Raw genomic sequence first — 15,098 nt, forward strand, 5'->3', positions numbered from 1 at the left:
TTTATTACACACACACACACACACACACACACACACACACACACACACACACACGCACACACGAGGTACTGATCCAAATCCGCGACTCAGGATCAAAGGGAGCGAGTCACACTTTCACTGGGCTGCACGCAAAAGACGGAACCAGATCATTTTCGCCAGGGGCGTTGGACCAAGAAGCGTTGGTGGCTCCTCGGTGCGATAGGTGGCAGTAAACACGCTTTTGGGGAGAATTACGCGGAGAATAAGTCCACCGGAAACCTTCGGATGTTTTCGTATCAGGCGCCCGCTATCACTGAACTTGGCGAAGTAGACTGACTGGTAGGGCTTGCATTAAACACTAGAATACTTCGCACTGTTAGCTGGACACACGACCTAACCATCGTGTGATCATGCATCCCGTATCAGTGTCCATCCCCTCCTTCCGATCCGAGGACAGTGCGATGGAAAGAGGCTACACGGTGAGCGATAACCGCGTACTCCAGCTTGCAGGCAGGGATCCGTTGGTCTGATAGCTAGTCCATAGAGCAAAAACCACACATGAAGCTGTCAACATAGTATAAAACAACAGTGTTCGGGTTATCTTAATTAACAACCTGATATGGATTGACATAAATGTACACATCGCGTTGGGGCGTTTGAGGTTGTACATTGGGTGTTTAAATATTATTTGGTAGCAGTTGGCATCTCGATTCAAATGCAGGTGGTTGAGTTGTTGCAACCACCTGCACAATTTGATCGTTTGAATTGTTGCACAATTTGATGATAATTCATACTCTTCTCAGGTTTTTAAGATCGAGGTACTCATGAGTGGGCGGCAGCATACCGTGGAGAAACGTTATAGTGAATTCCACGCTCTGCACAAAATGGTGAGGGTTTGATTTGGTTGCAAGTCTTATGAGTCTGATTTCTTTCTAAACACGTGTAAAGAACCTCTCTTGGGAGACCTACCAAGCGTTGTAAATGCTCCCATCTGAGGATGAAACCTGGGTCCGCCTGGTGTGCACTAATCATGCAGAGCCATGAGAGAATCACGAGCACAGTAATAAATGTTGAGAAGAACCCAGAGTGGCATATCTGGCCGCATGCACACATGCAACATTTTAAATACATCAGTCTCAAAGTACCGACTTAATGATTCTTGTTGGAACGGAACCAGAAAAAAAGAACAGTGCGAGTCAGTTCATCATGAGCAGGCTTGGGTTTTGTGTTTTTGTGTTGAGTTGAATTCATCAAAGGAATCCGGACCGAGAAAGCTATTTAAGAAATGAGAGTTCAAGAACTGGCAGAGCATGTTGTAGCCGATATCAGTAGCAGTTCAGGATTCATATCTTTAACTCTGTTCATACAGACCAGTGATGTCTGTTAGATATGCACTGTTATGCTTTTATCAAAAAACGTTTGCACATTCACGGGGTCACATGGCCATGTTGGTAGCAACAGTGTCTCAGTCGCCTGCTGATTCAGTTGTTGTTGGCTTGGTTTCTTTGTAGCTGAAGAAGGTTATAAAACCTCCTGAGATTCCCTCAAAGCATGTGAGGAACTGGGTTCCCAAGGTCCTGGAGCAGAGAAGATGTGGACTGGAGCTTTATCTTCAGGTACGACGTCCATACCCATGCAAAAATGCTGATCTCTGATCAGCTCCCCTGCACCTGATTAAAGCCTTTAGCACATGAATGGGCAAATCTAGATTATCACTTTTATTCTGAGTGGCTTTGCACATGATTCCTGCTCATTCAGTATTATTGTTTTAGGTCAGACAGTGGAAAACAACCATTACCATCACACAAACTCCTGTGTGATGACCATCTAGCTCTGTGTTATTTTCCTGTAGACTATAATCATGGAAAACGAGATCCTTCCAAAAATATTCCTGGATTTCCTCAACATTCGCCATTTCCCCTCTCTGCCTAAAACCGAGAGCTGTGGGTAAGAACTGCTGCTGACACCACCATGTAATTTGGAGAAAAGGCACTTGGAGACTGTAGAGAAGCTGTAGAGACCAGTGCTTCTCTATGGACTAGTCCAGATGTCACTGAGACGTTTAGGTTTTACTGCTCTGACTGATGGACATCTCATCTTGCTTTCAGATCATTTGAAACTGAATCGGACGAATCGAGGTATGCAGGGTATTTGATACTTTGAGTCATTTTGTGTAGGGCAAAACACAACTGAAGCTGGTGTAAAGTCTATAGGAGGGTACATTTAAACTCGCTGTGTAAAATCTGCTGACCAAGCTTCCAGAAAGGGACACTCCTACATGATGAACTGCTCTGTCAGCATTTTGGCTTTCTCACTCCAACAAATGGAGAACTTCTAACATGAGTGAAACTGTTCTGTTCGTTCTCTCCCTCGATGTCCCTCCCTCTTCACTCCCCCAGTAAACTGACACATCAGCCAGCCCTGCTGTTCCTGAGGGACCCTTATCTACTTCCTGCCACTAATGGTATATTTTAACATTTTTATTTAACATTTACTTTACTGAGGCTCCTCTATTCTGTGGCTGGCAGATTTTGGCAACTAGCGTATCAAATTCATAAGTCATTTTTCAGTGAGTTTTGTAATCCTTTTCTTCTCTCAGAATTAGTACTACGGTCATTTTCACTTACTCTTATGAGATCTATGGATTTTTTTTCTCAGCTCTGACATTATTTTCAATAACTTAACTTGCCCTGGGTCGAGATGCCTGGAGCACAAACGAACTTGAAAATCGTATAATTTCATTTAGGTGGGGGTGGGTATTTTTGCAAGACCTCAGGATTCTACTCTTCTTAGCTACAGTGTATGATTCGTGCTACATGGCAGGCTTTATGGGTTTGTAATGTACATGGCCTTTTCTCCTTCACAGACACGTTTTCCAATGTTGTAATTGAGGGCGTGATTCATGGAATATTCTACCCAGACCTACAGCCGAGGTAGACCAAAGCGGCTGCAACACTGAAGAAAAGAGTACCTCAGATTTATCAACAAAAAGGGATTTTTTGTGTTCTAAATCATGCATTATGTATTTTACTAACACTACCAGAACCACCAGTGCTTTTACCCACATTGCTGTTGCATGCGAAAGACCTGTATTTTTGTCATTCCACCCAAGTTGAAAATGTACAGATGGTCACCTTGCCAGAAGCTTCTAAAAAAGTGTTGTGCTGTTAAACCTAGGCAGCATTTTACTTTTCATGCTAGTCGAATCCAGCACCAGTGATGCAGCACAATGTGTGACCAAGTTCTGTTCACTAATCAGTGATTTGTTTGACCTTCAGAATGGGAAATATTTGCTATTTGGACCAAACATGTTTTTAATGTTTTTTACCTGTATTGGTAAAGGGTGTCCACTGAGTCTTTATAATGAATGCAGTTTTACTGGCAAAGTTAGATTGCATCATGGCTTGCCTCAACATTATTAACTCTAATATAATTATTGCCAATCATGAATATGAAAAAGGGAAACTAATCATGAATTCTATTGGTTCAATGTAGAAAAATGTAATTATGTTACAGCTGCTAGAAACTGTGAAATGGAGACAACTGTCATATTGTATATTTTACTAGCCTTGATCTCTCCAGACAAATGTGTTGTCTGGTCAGATAAGATACACTGCAATGGAAATGGAGGAGAGAGGGACTCAAATGTGTCAGTCGTTTGCTTAAGGCCAATCAAATAAGGAGATTTAGTGTGGCCGCCTTTGACGTAAATGTGTTCAGCCAATCGGACTGGCTCACTCAGTTGCACTATGAAACTGTGACGAATTTTGGTCAGTGTTAACTGAACTCATGATTGGGTTTTGCCAGGACTAATGTTTTGGAAACCCATTGCGTGTAAACACTTGGCCAAACACTTTCACAGCACAGTGATAACCACTAGAGATCTAAATTAGGCCAAATAGTCTGAGTGTGGGACGGCGATACCGTTTTTATCAGACTCAATTGAGGCTTGATTTAGTCAGTAAATATAATCCTTACAAGCAATTTTCCTTAACAGAGTATTTTGACATTGTGAATTTGGATGCATCTGACAGGACGTATGTGGAAATGTTGTGCCATGTCCTTTGTAAGCCAGGGTTAATTAATCTGTCTGAGACACTTTAGCCAGGGAGCGTGATTGCAAATTATGATTTTAACTATTAATATCTTGTAAAACATGATTGAAACAGATAGCAATAAAATGTTACACATATAAACGTGGTTGTGCACCTTTTGGCCTATTAAAAAAACTACAAATGCTACTCTTTATTGTTGTTTTTAATTAAAAAAAGATTCTCACCATTCCAAACGATCATCTGTCACCTCCACCTCTGTTTAGGTAGAGATTCTGACAAACAAACAATAATCGTAAAGGAACTTAAGGTAACGTAGTGCTCATCCATTAGGGTTTAACAGTGGGAAATTAACTGTAAAAGAATCAAACATTCAAATTTATAGATCTGCCCAAAAAAAGATTGTGTTCCTCATTTCAGCATAGTGTAACAGTTAATATTAAATATTCATTCTTGATATTTTCCAATTCATTAAAGTATACTTGCGCTCTCACACACACACACACACACACGCACAGTGACAGAATTTTCATGGTAAGTACTTAAAAATGAACCTGTACAGTTTAAACACCATAATAACAATGACCTCGTCTCTGATCCATAATGTTTGTCACATGGTTTGCCCTTGTAAAAGATGTAGTACGACATGGTAGTCCTGGAACTGTCCGTGGGTCGTTGCCATGACATCACAGTTCCCCATGTCCCGGCTCGTCCGCGAGACTTTCTTTCTGGGTGGCTTCCGTCTCAGGCACTTTCATGTTGGCGTAGTCGATCTCGCTCCTGAGCTGCTCCAGCGGAGGCAGTCCCACGGCCACGTTCCGCACGGCGATGGCAGTCATCAGGATTCTACAGGCAGCGTGTCCAACCCATTAATGCCACTGAAGCTCTGATATCTCTAAATGTGCCGTACAAGGTGTAAAATGGTGCTGTCTATTTTCTATTTCTAGAGCTCTAGTGTTTTGGACACAGCCTAGTGCACCAGCGCTGTTCTGGAAACGAGAAACTTTAATTGTATATAGAAAGCATTTATTGAGTCTCTGCTCCACAACAGTGAGGGCAGCACTACACAGTTCAGTGTTTCCAGACCTGTAACACATCTGGTAAATTAGTCAGATAACATTAAGTCAATCAGGTGTGTTACAACAAGGAAAACAGTGGACAGTGGCACCAGGACATCCTCTGACAGACGGTGGTGCTCTGGGACAAACTCATGATCAAATTTGTAAATCTAAAGTGAGAAACAAATCCCACTTTATCCCCCAGAGGAGCAGAAACGGTACTCTTACCCTCGTCGGATCAAGTAGTATTTCTTCGTGGCGAACCGGTTGAACCTTTCAAGCATGGATGCCTCTCGCCGCTTTTTCACTTCCTGCATGCGCTTCTGCCTCTTCAGGAAGAGCCGCACCACGGGGTCAGTGTCGTTGACCTCTGACACCTCGTCGTCCAGGCCCGTTATGAGAGGCTGCAGCTCAGGAGGCAGAGGCTCCGTTTCTGGAGGGGTCAAACAATAAAAACGAAGGTTTTGGGTTTGAGATGAATAACACTTCTACACATCGTTTCCCTGAACATAAACATCCAGAAAATGGATATTTAAAGTGGATTCTGGGTGTTTCAGATCATACTGTAATGGCAATTCCAAGAGTCATTAATATAATAATAATATAATTAATATAAATATTTGTTTTCAAATGCAAACTAATTTCACCAGGGGGCGCTACAGAGTATAATATTTTTAAAATGCTCTATGCCTTACCCTCGTTACTGAAATTCATTCTTACTGTTAGAAATTTAGACTGAATTTAGACTTTTTGTATCTTAAGCAGGTCCAGAGTTCACCATGAGGACATTGGAATTATACCGGTTAATTAAGTGGGCCGAGAACTAGTGATGACCCACCCGATCCATTGGGATTATACGGGTTAAGTGAGCTGAGAACTAGTGATGACCCACCCGATCCATTGCGAACCCTCTCCTGAAGCTCCAACAGCTTGGTGAAGTTCTTCTGCAGCTCCACCTCTGTGGTGTTAACATAGATGTACATGTAGCAGGATGGGATGTCGGACACTGTGTACACTTTATGGTATTCTCCAGCAGGAAGCTACTCACACACACACACACACACACACACACACACACACGTTAGACATCCATCATAACGCAGTTAGCCATTTCAGCTAAACCTGGACAACAGTTATTAGGAAACATACAGCCGTATTTATGTGATCTAACTGAGGCATTTGACTAATTTCACACCGAAGGAAACTGGTCCCACCCAGTTATACACTTTATTTAAGCAATTAAGCAACTAATTACACACCAAATGTATTTAATCAACTATAACTGTAGTCTCAAATCTGCTACTGTTCAGAAGCAAAAAAAAGCAAAATTTGTAGAAATGTCCATGCAGGTGTTTGATGGTGGGGTCTTTATGTGCTGCTTCACCTGCATCTTTTCTCCTGGCTTGAGTGTGAAGTTCTTCTCCTCATCCACTATCTCAACCTGCACCTGTCCCTCCAGCACCTGAACACTGGTGTTCCCAAGATCCTCACTCACAAAGTTCTCCAGGTGCAGTCCTGCCAAATTGAGAGTGAGTGCTACAGTTGCCTGCTCCAAATCCTCAAGACATTGTGCTTTTGAAGAGGGTTTTTGAAAATAATTCACAACACAGTTCATATTATAATAAATGAATTATTCATAAAAAATGAAATATTCTGAATTAATTATTAGGATTTATTATCATAGGAAATGGTCATGAGTGCACTGATGCAGTAGCAGATCTACAGTCCCAATCAGTTTAACCTAACAGCATATCAAAAACCCACGCATCACATTTGGCTGTAAGTTAAGTTTCAATGGTCATGTTAGCAATGTCTCTAGAATGTCGTTCTATCTTCTGGGCAACACAGCCGAGGTCAAAAGCTTCCTCACAGCAACTGATAGTAAAAAGCTCATTCGTAAATTTGTATCATCACGTCTGGACTACTGTAACTACTGCTGGACTACCGCATCGCAAGAAGGCAGCCCAAAAGAAAATGATGTCAAACTATATCAGGATGGACTTTAAACTCCATCTGCTGACCTTTATGTGTTGACATGGTCTTGCCCCTCTTTACCTCAGCAGTTTGTTTACTGGGTGAGTAGCCGCAAGGGCCATCAAGTCAGCTGATGAAAACATGCGGATGGTTCCTGGTCTCAAACTTAGAAACTCTCTTCTAGATGATTTTAGGGCCCTTTGACCTTTTTATTCTGTAAAGCCTTTAACAAGAATGCTCTGCTCCTAGAGGATTTTTACATTGGTCGTTTTTTACACTGTTTATATTTTACACTTAAACAATTGTTTAACACTTTTTTTATTTCACTTATATATCTTCTTGATGAGTAATAATGTGGTTAAATTCTTCAGCCAATCAGATTATAATGAATTCACTTCCTTTCCTGAGTCACATTGAACCGACAGTATATGTTCTTCAGGTCCAGATTCATGAGAATCCTCAGTGGTGGGATTACTGTGGGATTAACCAGTCTGTACAAGTGTGGAGAGAACGCCAAGCCTGAAATACCTGGGAAATCCGCTATAAAGACCACCTCGGTCTGGTTGTCCAATGACCCCTCAACCTCCGCGAACTTTGCTCTCCATGGCGACAGGTCGACCAGCAGGGGCATGAGCCAGGGGTTGGGACGGAACGGCGACCAGTCTGCCTTTACAATATCGACACGCGGGTCAAATATCCTGGATGGGGAAAGAGTGGAAAACCATATAACTGAAGACCAGTTCTGGCTTAGCTGCCATGGAGCAAACATCAGCAGCGAAGTTTCAACCAGGGCTGTATGGTCTGGAGATCAGTCCCCGTAAGATCTGCAGTCACTGACAAAAAAGTCCCCAGTGGCATTTGGGTCCAGTTCTGGCCCGCTCCTGAGAGGGACTAAGAGGTGAGACTTCAAAAGCACCTCTCTGGGCCCCCCCGCAGGGCAGCATCAGAACTGCTCCCTCACCTCTGCTGGAAGCGGTCATTAATGGACACCCAGATGTCGAAGTAGATCTCAGGGTCAGTGATGTTGAAGCGTGGGAGGTTGTAGCTCAGGCAGGTGGCATACTGCTTCAGCATGTCCCCATGGTCCTTCCACCGCCGACTCTGGGTGAACACCTGCGTTTAGAACAAACAACAGCCTCAGAGCAGTGCCTACATACAAACAGGAACTGTGTGAAAAATGCACTCAGGTTAGCAGTGTTGAAACTCAGCCACCAAAAGTATACAGTGTCTTCTTTCAGTCTCTCTCTAAAGCGGGTCACAGACAACAGGAGACAATCTTTGCCGTTTCCATTCTGGGTTTTAAATGAATGTCTGTAATGCTAAAGAATGTGCACGTGAACAGTAAAAGTGAACTATGAAACCAACATTTCTGAATAAACCAACAAATCAGGAATACTGGTGGTCATAGCAAACGACATGGTAGACTATTTAAGACCACAACAGTGAACAACCAGAAGGTATTCTCAATCATGAAGAAAAACTGCTGAACAAATAAGTTTGGTAAAAACCTGTAGCCTAACATTCTGGAACAATGTCTTACCCACAGACAAGATGGAGATTAACCTGTACCAAGACTGGAAATTACAATTTAAGATTAAGTTCATAAGAGACAACAGTGCAGGAGACTCATTTGCTGAAGCAGGTCTCAGCTGGGCAGCTTCAGAGCAGGAAGGCAGCTACAAATTCACTGGAACTGCACATAATATTTTAAAGCTCGGCTTTAAAATGCCAGGCATGTTTTTCATGATGAATGTGGAGAGGCAGTTACGCACCTCACAAAACACAGTGCAGGCCCAAAGCCCTGGACAATTTCACGCTCGCAGTACTGTGAATATCTGATTCAGCTCATTAGAACAGTTTCAAACCCAAAAGCATGCATTATGGATTATTTTGACATAAAATGAAAAGATTTATATCCCCCTGTACTAAAATATTTAACACATGAAAAACGATTTCGGCTAAGACAAATGAATAAGCCAATGATAAAGCAGCACATCTCTACCAACTACTGGCCTAGAATCACTTGAGCAAATATTTTAACATGTGCTATAGCAATTAAGTTAATCTCAACCACAGAACAACAATGAACCCACAGATGAACGTCCCCAAACCCACTGCAGCAGAAGGAGACTACCGTATTCTATCATTAAAAGCAGGCTCGGGGCCGTCAGGACCGTCTCTGCGCTGGGTAAAATTAGAAAGTATTTTTCAACGACTCGTCCTTCCAAGGCATCCAACAGGAAATCTTTAATCACTTTTGGCTCTATGGTTGTTCACTCCTTCACAGCTTGGGAGGAGGTGGAATCAGTGACAAGAGGCTTTTATGTCTTGGGTAAAAACTGTTAACCCTTATTAAAGTTATTGAGAGTTTAATGGATTTAACTCATTGAAATGTTTAAGGGAGATGAGCGCAGGGCAAACTTTGTATACTTTGGGCTAGTTTGCCTGTGCAAATAGTGTGTGTGTGTACTGTGCACTAACAGAGCAAGTGTAGTGTGTACTAACAGAGCGAGATTAGTGTGCACTAACCAAGGGTATACTAGTGAGTGTAGTAATAATAGTGAGTGTAGCATGTACCAATAGAGCATGTGTAGCGTGTACTAATGGAGCGAGTGTAGCATGTACTAAGGGGGCTGTAGTGTAGTGATTAGTAATGGACCAAGTATAGTGTGTGAAGTGCATACTAAAGGAGTGTAGTATGACTCACTCCAGGGTTGAGGTAGCCGATCTGCCCAGTCACTCCATCTTTATAGGTGATTTTAACATGCTGGTGCGACCGAGAATGAACCATCATGTCCCATGAGTATCCATAGAGACCGTTTGTCCAATTATTGTAACCCTGTGGAGAACAAAAAGCAATTAGACATGTAGACATCAGCATTCACCCATCAAAGGACTCCTGATGTTTTGCATGTTATAAACATCATTTAAAATATATTAATAAGCCCTCATCATAACTAGTAGTTTGTCAGTAGTTCCAACTTTCAGGCTTTTTTTATATGAATCTAAAAATAAATCATGAATTTTGGATATTAATGGTCGATTCCATTGAACAAATACCTGAAAATGAAAAGATATGATACACATAACTGACAGGATAATTCCAAATGCCCAAAACTCTGGGCAATCCTAGGATTTTCTACAAACCAAACATGGCCCCGTTTCCTTAACCGCACTGTGCGTGTGTGTATGCGTGCACTAGTGGACTAACAGGGACATTTCCTCTCAATGCGAAAGAAAAGTCCTCCGTCCTCTGGAACTGCACACGTTCCAGGAGAAGCTGCTGAAAGTCTCAGCTGGCACAATGGCAGGAGAGCAACGCTGACCTGCCTCCCAAAGCAGCTCCATGAAACTGGCTCCAAGACAAATTCCACAAAATACCCACACCCCTCTACACCTGCCAGGTTTACATGACTGTTTATTTGATCTACTGAGGTTTGTTGTAGGAAGCTATTCCAGACAGCCCTTAAGTAAACTGTCTGGCTTGTAACTGTTCCTCAGACGGTCAGTTTTATAGATGACAGGTAAGGTGTCATAGCAGCCATGTTTCAGGCAGTCCCAGAGGTGGGAGAGCAGGAGGAAGAATTACCTGTGTGATGAAATGGGAGTAAGGCATGAAAAACTGCTCTGCAATGTAGACAACCGTGAAGAAGGCGGCCATCTTGTGCCTGAAGCGCAGTGCTGAAGGCGGAGATGATGCAGGGATCTCCTGCCCTTCCCCCGACCCAGACGGTGCGCTGGGGTACACACATGAGGAGCTGGGGCGAGGTTCAGCAGAGGTCAGTGGCAGGACAGACTGGAGAAACTCCGGGAAACGCCCAAAGAAGCGTCTGGGCCAATCACAATGGCAGAACAGAGGGGTGGTGGCCAACATGGCGTAGGGAAACATTCCTGTACAAATGTACATAAACACATTTTATTATGTATGTATGTGTGTGTGTGTGTGTGTGTGTGTGTGTGTGTGTGTGTGTGTGTGTGTGTGTGTGTGTGTGTGTGTGTCTGTAGCAGTGGCAGTTGAGTCTGTAGTCCTTAACTCTGCAGTTTTTGCACCAACCCGAATCATCTCATAAGTCAAGTGTGAGGTTCTTAAGATAAGGGTGAGGTGAGCCATAAGTGACTTCAGTGATCAGTTTTGCTCGGTGTCAGGACTCTTACCGATGCTGAAGAGCTGAGAGTTCATACAGTGGAAGTAGGCGACAAAGACGATGGTGACTGGACGTGTGACATCAAAAAACAGCAGGTAGCCGGCAGTGAGGTCCAGAATCAGGCCTCCACCATGAACCACCATCAGATTAACCAGCTCGACGGGCAGGATCACCCTGACACACAGCAGAAAAGAGTTGGAACATGAGTATTGGACAGTTAAGAAGTTCTGGATCCAGTGCTCTGGGATCGCAAGCAGGTGAGGTGTTCACTCTGACCACATTTACAAAGTCTAAGGCAGGTATCACCAAATGGCGGACCGCGGTCCGGATCCGGACCCGAACGCCGTCCTGTCCGGACCCAATCACATTCCTGATTAACTGGATACGGACCCAAATGCCAAAAAAATTTTAACGGGAGACTATATTTTAAACCGGAGAATTTATTTTCAGACGAGTGTTACGTTCACCACCCATTTGAGTGTTACGTTCGCGCCGCCCCCCCCCCCCCTCCCCCCCGCTCAACAACTTTCGTTCGCCACCGCGGATCCGGACCTAAGGTCTGAGCTATCTGCCAAAAATGGACCGCGGAAAGATTTAATTGATTACCCCTGGTCTAAGGCCTAAAGGTGGGCTGACTTACTTGAAAGGGTCAAACAGCCAATGATGAGCCAGGTATTTCATGGAATACCCTTCCACCCAATCAGCATCCAGCTTCTTGACCCCAGCAATGAAGTACACTATGAAGATCTGTCAAACCAGGTGTGCAGGCAGATGAAATGGTTACACCCACTGAAAAGGACAGCTAACATTTTTTTGAAAAATGCAGTTTGAGGACACACCCCAAAAGATGCACAGTTAATGCATGATAGAATGTGAATGGCATCTACCACACAGTGTGTGGGATGCGTGTGGGCTTCTACTAAACCATAAATGGTAATGGCATGCCTGCGTCCTCAATATGGTGTAATTCCACAGTGGCACATGTGCGTTTCTCTTCTTGGGATTACGGAGACCATCTATGGACCTGTGAGATAGAACATGCAGTCACCAGTACGTTTTTCTCTATCTACATTCCAGCACAGTCCCACAGTCACTTAGTCACACAGGGAACAAGGCCTCGCCATCGTCTCACCAGTATCTGTTTGCATCCATCAACGTCAGCTGGAACCCAATAAGCCCATACAGGTATGAGTGGTTGTTCCAGGCAGTTTTATCCAGGAAGAATATGTACCAGTAGGTGGATATAAACATGAGGCAGGAGAGGCGGTAAAAACAGCCTAGCATGATGCCAACAGCACCTGCGCACACACACACACACACACACACACACACACAGAGATCATTCATCTCTTCTCAAGGTCTTTGCTGAAAGGTCTTTGTTGGTTCGCTGGTTGGGTCCTTTATCATCACACCTGTGTCACAGCTAAAGATGTGTGATTTGATTAACACTGATCTGATCTAATCTGTGCAGTGCCATGATCCTCCTGGTCTGAAAGTCAACAGCACCTGTCTGTAAATAACCTCACTCACCAAGGAACATCACCAGGTAGACGCAGTACATCCAGTCCATAGGCAGAGGCTCCAGGAAGTTGAAGAGGGGGAAGCGGCAGATGGGCGCCCCGTCCAGGTACTTGTAGTCCAGGTGACTGAGCCCTCGCTCCTGGGTGATGTCCACAGCCATCAGCATACCTGTGAGAGTGCACCATTTAAAAGCACACTTAACAAAATCATGCAGTAGAAGCCAAAGAATCTGGGAGCATCTAAACACCTCATCCCAATCAACATAAGTGGTCTACCTTAATACAAACATTCAGAAGAAGAACTAACCTGGAGGCTTCCCAATAATGCACACATGTATGCACACGCTAACTCAGTATCTGCTTATGTTGATATTTGCTGGGGAAATCTAGACGCCGTGGAAGTTAGTTACTTATTCGCACCTCAGATTATTTGGTGGCTGAAGTTGGTTCTTTATTCATAAAGGGGGTGTTTATGATGCATATTTGCTGCACACTTTATTTTACAGAGATAGATAAACCAAAAGAACATGTGATCATAAATTTGTTGAGTTTGTTGTTTCTCATACTGATATTGTGAATGTAAAATTTTGAATAAAATATAATAAAAATATTTATTTTGTAAAGTATTCATTCATTTCAAAACTACCAGAGAACATGATACATACTGTGATAGTACACAAATGAGACAAAATAATAAATACCAGCTCGTGTTTGAGAGTTTGCATAACCACACGCTAGACATAGAATATTTTCAATGGGGAACAAGTCTCTTTGTGTGAGGAAATTCTTTTTATTGTAGTCAGAGACATGGTGATGCCATACATCACAAGTGAGCATCAGAGCACACTGAATAGTGGTCCTGACAGGTGAATAGATTCAAAAGGGCAGTTTGAGACGCTTACTGTTTGCCTAAATGGTGTCGGGCCAGACAAATAACTAATCCATCATACAGACCTGGTCCCTCACTGTAAGAAAAACGTGATTTTATCCTGGCATGATATCACTGTACAATTATTACAGTGACAGTTATCTGACAGTTATCTGTCAACCTAACACAAGGAGCAATGGAACACTGTGAACTGCGAACAAGTAACCAAACGAATCTGAAGCTGCGAATAAGTAGCTAACTTCAGAGTAGTAAAATCTAGGCCGGTGGATCCAAACCTCCCCAACCCTTGTCGTTTCTCTGCCCTTCCTTCATCACGCCGGTTCCCCTCACGAGAGCCTCGGGGTCATGGCTTTGTGTAACCACGTACCGAACAAGCAGCGGAAGATGCCGAGTGATGCTGGATCAGCGGGTCGATTGAGGAGGCAGACGAACCGATGCCATGACGACAGGTCCTCCTTCTCAAACCCAAACAGGCGATGCATCCTGCTCCGGGCCTGCGACCCCTGTTCGGGCTCTGCAGGTTTAACGGAGGCTGCTTCACCTTCTACGCCGACTCTACGACGTTTTTTGGACTGCTCGACGTACGAAGCACCTGCAATGACAAGTGTAATATGAAAACCACTTCCAAAATGTGCAATTATTCTTGAAGCACAATCACGCTTCAAGAAAAGCGTTTAGTTTGACAAAATCCACATCAAGGTGAATGTTGCTTGCTTTAACTGACTTGACATCTCCATAACCTAAAATTACTGAAATGATGAACAACAATAACACACGCATACAACTGGAATTCAATTTATACGTGTGCACATATTAAAATAAATTCATAAGTTTGTAAACTGCGCATAATGGGTTATTATTAAGCAGAGTAGGTCATGTTCAGTGTGTAGACAAAGTTTTGATTTTGCCTAGACACCCTAGATATGTTGGTATTTATCTACCTGCAGCCGCGTCGCACACCCCTGTATCCATCTTCCAAAATTATGAAAGCATGCACGAGATGTGACAGCAGCAGTGCTGGGGTGGAACCTGCACACCCACGTTTTGTTGAGTGTGTACGACGACTGCTGACACGTAAACACCGCGATCGCTACGTGTCCAACAGCGGCACACCAACCAAACGTGGGACCCTCGCAAGCTTCGCTGGGTCCCTGACCAAAGCAGGAAGTAACGTGACCGATTACTACGCGTTCATTGGCTGTTTCAGAGGGCCGATTAACGCCCACTTAACGACTGCTGTCATTAACAACAGCGCCCCTACTGGTGAAACAGTTTGTCATAACGTTGGTGGTTTGTGAAAACTAAGTTTGTTTCATGTATGGACAATCAAATATAACAATTATGTGTTAAAAAATATGTGTTTTTGCAGCATGCGCGGAGGTATTGCATTTTGTCTTACATATTTTAATTGGACATGGAAATACTGACCACGGTTAGAATTGGGGTTGAACGATCTCCAATACAGTAGGAGGCAGTATACG

The 15,098-nt window shown here is 43.4% G+C and overlaps 2 protein-coding genes across 2 annotated transcripts; one reads left to right on the plus strand and one right to left on the minus strand.

The window, feature by feature from the left end:
- Window positions 1–202: 202 nt before the first annotated feature.
- Window positions 203–4,220, plus strand: snx24 (sorting nexin 24). Its single transcript, XM_077020329.1, has 7 exons — window positions 203–458; window positions 783–866; window positions 1,491–1,595; window positions 1,832–1,926; window positions 2,088–2,117; window positions 2,379–2,443; window positions 2,846–4,220. Exons 1-7 carry the CDS (start codon window positions 390–392, stop codon window positions 2,914–2,916), a joined length of 519 nt encoding a protein of 172 aa, XP_076876444.1. The 5' UTR covers window positions 203–389; the 3' UTR covers window positions 2,917–4,220.
- Window positions 4,219–14,784, minus strand: ggcx (gamma-glutamyl carboxylase). Its single transcript, XM_077020328.1, has 15 exons — window positions 14,559–14,784; window positions 13,985–14,209; window positions 12,739–12,897; window positions 12,341–12,506; window positions 12,154–12,232; window positions 11,849–11,955; window positions 11,219–11,382; window positions 10,653–10,954; window positions 9,771–9,902; window positions 8,025–8,176; window positions 7,592–7,761; window positions 6,474–6,604; window positions 5,982–6,129; window positions 5,318–5,522; window positions 4,219–4,877 (listed from the first exon to the last, which is right to left on the minus strand). Exons 1-15 carry the CDS (start codon window positions 14,587–14,589, stop codon window positions 4,718–4,720), a joined length of 2,331 nt encoding a protein of 776 aa, XP_076876443.1. The 5' UTR covers window positions 14,590–14,784; the 3' UTR covers window positions 4,219–4,717.
- Between the last annotated feature and the right edge of the window lie 314 nt (window positions 14,785–15,098).

This window comes from Brachyhypopomus gauderio, chromosome 10, assembly GCF_052324685.1.
Source record: "Brachyhypopomus gauderio isolate BG-103 chromosome 10, BGAUD_0.2, whole genome shotgun sequence".
Lineage (NCBI taxonomy): Eukaryota > Metazoa > Chordata > Actinopteri > Gymnotiformes > Hypopomidae > Brachyhypopomus > Brachyhypopomus gauderio.